This window comes from Chrysemys picta, chromosome 25, assembly GCF_011386835.1.
Source record: "Chrysemys picta bellii isolate R12L10 chromosome 25, ASM1138683v2, whole genome shotgun sequence".
Classification (NCBI taxonomy): domain Eukaryota; kingdom Metazoa; phylum Chordata; order Testudines; family Emydidae; genus Chrysemys; species Chrysemys picta.
In genome coordinates this window covers 8,765,642-8,770,279 of record NC_088815.1, presented here as the reverse complement: position 1 = coordinate 8,770,279, position 4,638 = coordinate 8,765,642, and the positions used below count along the sequence as shown (strand labels likewise).

The 4,638-nt window shown below is 62.1% G+C and overlaps 1 protein-coding gene across 1 annotated transcript; it reads left to right on the top strand.

Annotated features, from left to right (window-relative positions):
* Nucleotides 1–362: 362 nt before the first annotated feature.
* On the top strand, nt 363–3,265 carry LRG1 (leucine rich alpha-2-glycoprotein 1). The gene is made up of 2 exons (XM_005281266.4): nt 363–502; nt 1,308–3,265. Exon 2 carries the CDS (start codon nt 1,309–1,311, stop codon nt 2,347–2,349), a length of 1,041 nt encoding a protein of 346 aa, XP_005281323.2. The 5' UTR covers nt 363–502; nt 1,308; the 3' UTR covers nt 2,350–3,265.
* Nucleotides 3,266–4,638: the final 1,373 nt, after the last annotated feature.

Sequence of the window (4,638 nt, the reverse complement as noted above, 5' to 3'; positions counted from 1 at the left end):
CATGCTGCCGGCTCAGGATGGTCATGCCCAACCCCCGCTTTGCCCTGGGGTCGATGACTCCAGGGCCATGTGAAATTGGGCCCAGAGAACCGGAGCAAGGAGCAGCACAAGCCCCGGCCCCTCTGGGGAGCCCTTACCCATCAGGGGAACAAGGTTCAGTGCGGGGGGAGGGAGAAGCGATCACAGGTGTTGGGCCAAATCCTCAGGGGGCGTAAACCGGCCCCGCTCCATCGAATTCAGTGATGCCGTTGTCCAGCCACTCAGGAGCAGGCCCCTCGCTCCGGTGGGTTTCGCAAAGAGGTGATTTCTCAACCCGGCAGAGCGAGGGGGCAGTTCCCAGAAGGAGCCCCAAGGCCGCCCCTTCCCCGCTCTCAAGGCCGATGGGCTGGCTAGTGGGACTGGACTATAAAGAGCCAGCCCCGGGCACGCACAGGACAGTGTCCCGGCGGTGAGGAGCGGCCAGAGACGAGACTCAGCCAGGTGGAATCGCAGTCAGGGAAAGGTAGATACGGACCAGCTGGGAGAGTTTCAATTGCAAAGGGAGTCGGGGCACATCCTGGGGGCGTTCAGGAGCCCCCGATTCCCAGTGGTGCGGAGCACCCCATATTCCTGGGGGCGTTGGGGGCTCAGCACCTGGGGCTTTGAGGCCAGGACTTGGGGATCAGGGGGCTCGACACCACCTGTCCTGGACCGGGGGCTGCCTAAGGACCGATCTGCTCCCCCGTGTAAGGTTAGGACTAGATGCCCACTGCCCCCAGGGTCCATTCTGGAATAGGCCAAGCAAAGGGGTGCCTTGGCCATGCCCCCTTTCCCCTAGGCAATGTCCCCGGGTGCTGGGGCTGGGAAGGGGTGGCCTAGAGCCTATGTGCCCCCCAGGGGTTCCCTGACTCTAAGGGAACCCCAGGTGGCCAACCAAGGGAGCTTTGCCAAATGTGGCTCCATGAGGGACCTGCCAGCAAGGATCTCCCCTCTGCCCTGCCGCGGAGCGTCCTCCTGGCTGTGGGAGGAGGGGAACCTCAGCAGTGGGCCTGGCAGGGATGAAAAAAGTGAGACTCTGAATACGGTTGGGAGCCCAGGGCTGGACCGGCAGGGGGTGGCGGGTGGGGATGGAGGGGCATCGGCAGGATTGGGGGGCAGAGGGGATCCTAGGGCTGTGGGGCATGATTGAGGACCCCTGTGCGGACAGAGAGAGTAGGGCGTTTGCTCAGCGCCTGCCTGACTCCAGCCTCCCCGCTCAGCCTCTCGGCTTCCCAGGTCCCTTTACCGCCGACTAGCCGCGATGGCCCAGTGTGTGTTTCTCCCTGCAGGATGGGCCGCTTGGGGATCCCCCTGCTGGCTGCGCTCATGTCCTCCCTTCCCTGCTGGCTGGGAGCCCCCTGCCCACCCGTGCCCACCCCCAGCAACATCACACAATTCGTCTGCACCTCCCCGTCCCTCAGCAGCTTCCCGACCGGCTTCCCCGAGGAGACGCTGATGATCTCCGTGCAGTTCACCAACCTCTCCAGCATCGGCCCCGATGCCCTGCAGAAGCTCCCCAAGCTCCGAGAGCTGCACCTCTCCAGCAATCAGTTGAGGAGCCTCCCCGGCAGCCTCTTCTGGGATCTGCCAGCCCTGCGGGTCTTGGATCTCACCAACAACCTCCTGGAAGACCTGCCCCCAGAGATCGTGGACTCCTATAGCCCTCTGCAGCACCTGGTTCTGAATGGGAACAGGCTGGGGGCCTTGGAACCAGCGTGGTTCCAGACGCTGGGGGAGCTGGAGTGGTTAGATGTGTCCAATAACCGGCTGCAGGCCCTGCCTCCAAATTGCTTCCAGAACCTGAGCAACCTGAAAAGCCTTGACCTGTCCAATAACCACCTGGACAGGCTGGCCCCGGAGCTGCTGGCCGGCCTGCCCAGCCTGGAGAGGTTAAACCTGGAAGGCAACCAGCTCCACTCCATTGTCGAGCACACCTTCGACCAGATGCCGCATCTCAGGTACCTCTTCCTCCAGCACAACAACCTGAGCTCACTGCCGGCGCAGCTCTTCCGAAACCTGGGCCGGCTGGGCCACCTGGATCTCTACAACAACAGCCTGACCTCGCTGGCCCCCTGCTTCTCGGAGCAGAACCTGAAGCTGGAGCTGGATCTGTCCGGGAACCCGTGGGCGTGTGACTGCGCCATGCTCTCCTTCATGCAGTGGGCGACGGGCCACTCCGTCGGCCTGTACACCCTACAGCACACCCGCTGCGGGACCCCCGAGAACCTCAAGGGCCAGACGGTAGCAGCCGCGACCAAGGACACGCTCAGTGCTTCCTGTCCAGCAGCGCGCCCGAGCCCCTGCAGCCTCCCTCAGAGCCAGGCTTCCTAAGCTTAGCGTGGCTGACCCACGTGGCAACGCCCAGCGCCAGTGGGCAGCACGCCAGCTAGACATGGTGAGAGCTGGGGGCACTGCCATCTTCAACCCCCACGCCGCCACTGGGCGCCCTGGGGCATGATGATGTTGGTGCCTTCCTTACCAGGGGATCCCAGCAGTGCCCACCACCCTTCCCATAGGACTGGCCTTTCCAGCTCAGGCCTTTCCCATTTGCCGCTACCAGCTCACCCCCCAGGTCACTGATCAAATACCTGCCCAACTGCAGCAGGAAGGATCAGACCCACCCACAGAGAAGCCCATGGCCGCACGGCATTTCCCACTCCCACCCCCACTCCTCCATGCCCTCCTGCCTGACCCCTTCAGCCCCTCACCCCACCATGCCTCAGAGATAGGAGCTACCACGTGCCTCCCCCCAGCCAGCTCCCTTGCGCAGCCACACGCTCGTGTGGGATGGGCTCCACTAAGCACCCAACAGCTCCTGCTTCCCCTACCAGGAAACCCCTCCCTAGAAAAAAGCCCAGACGTCTCTTAGGATACCGTCGTCCACCTAGCATTTGTCCTTATTTGGGCCCCAGCTTCCGAGCCTGGCACCCAAATCCCTTGCCTGGCACAGAGTAATCTTGGAGGCATCAAGGAGCCTCAATTGTGGGGTTTGGGTGGGCTCTGGGAAGTTGGTTTTATAGGCAACAGCATGGGCTGGAATTAAGCTCTGCAAGGGGTTGGCTTGGATCAGGGTCCCTGTCCTTGGCCAAGGTCCTCACCCCATCCCAAACATAGCACCAGTCTGCAATCAGCAACATGTACGCATCGCTCCCTTCTGGGCTGGCTATGGCCAGGGTTTCCCTTCCCTGCCCTTCCCCTGGCCGGCCTCTTCAGAAAGAGATCCTTTCCGCCGAGTGCAATCTAATAGGACTGACCTGATCTGGCTACCAAGGGGAGTCAGCTCTGCTCAGCCACATGCCTGTGATGCATCTCCTTGTAGAAGCAAAGGCAGGCAGTTGCAGGCTGGATAGATGCTCCCCCTACATAGGGTTACCATATCTCATAAATAAAAAAAGAGGACCCTCCACGGGCCCTGGCCCCGCCCATTTCCCACCCCTATCCCCGCCCCAACTCCACCCCTTCCCCGCCCTATCTCTGCCCCCTCCTCCCTCCCACTCCCAGCCAGGGGGAAAGGGCTGCCCCAGCACTACCGGCTTCAGGGTTTGCCAGGCAGCCCCCAGACCCTGCGCCCCCAGCCGGCACTTCCCCAGCGCAGCTGGAGCCCGGGAGGGGAAGCGCCCAGCTGGGGGCGCAGGGTCTGGAGGCTGCCCGGCAAACCGTGAAGCCGGTAGCGCTCAGGCTTTGGGCAGCCCCTATGCCTCCGGACCCTGCGCCCCCAGCCGGGCACTTCCCCTCCCGGGCTCCAGCGGCGCAGGGTCCGGAGGCACGGGGGCTGCCCGAAGCCGGTAGCGCTCGGGCAGCCCGGCTCTTAAACAGAGCCGAAGAGGAGAAGAGCCTCCAGCCGCGGCAGCTCTGCTCCTTCCCGACTCTTCGGCTCTGTTTAAGAGCCGGGCTGCCCGAGCGCTACCGGCTTCGGGCAGCCCCCGTGCCTCCGGATCCTGTGCCGCCGGAGCCCGGGAGGGGAAGTGCCCGGCTGGGGGCGCAGGGTCTGGAGGCACGGGGGCTGCCCAAAGCCAGTAGCGCTCGGGCAGCCCGGCTCTTAAACAGAGCCGAAGAGTCGGGGAGGAGCAGAGCCGCCATTTTCCCGGACATGTTCGGCTTTTTGGCAATTCCCCCCGGACGGGGGTTTGACTGCCGAAAAGCCGGACATGTCCGGGAAAAAGAGGACGTATTGTAACCCTACGCCTACAAGGTCCAAGAACATGAGTCCCCCGTCCCAGGCCTCTGTTATCCCCTAAAAGATCCTAGCACCAGGCATCCCAGCCTGGTCCCAAAGATCAGGGAAGTTTGGCGTTGAAAGGAAAGCACTAGAGAGACAGGAATGTCAGCCATGACTAAATCCGGCTGCTCTGGTCAATGTCACCCCGTCCCTGTGAATGTTCTGGCCCTCGTGATATGTTGATTGCAGCCATTGTGTTTTTTTAATTGGAAACAAAACACGGAAAGTTACACGTTAACGTCTCGCCGGCAAATTTATGGCGGAACTAGGGTCCTAAGGAAGGTTTAAATTAAACGGAATTGTTTAAAGCTGTTGCACAATTTGTCCTGATTTATCACGCCAATAAAAACCGTGAGCGAGCGGCGCCTCTGGACCCCGGTGTGGGTGGCTGGGCTTTTGTT

What these genes read in the sequence shown, in the direction of transcription:
- LRG1 (XM_005281266.4), top strand. Translation starts at nt 1,309, where the DNA reads ATGGGCCGCTTGGGGATCCCCCTGCTGGCTGCGCTCATGTCCTCCCTT.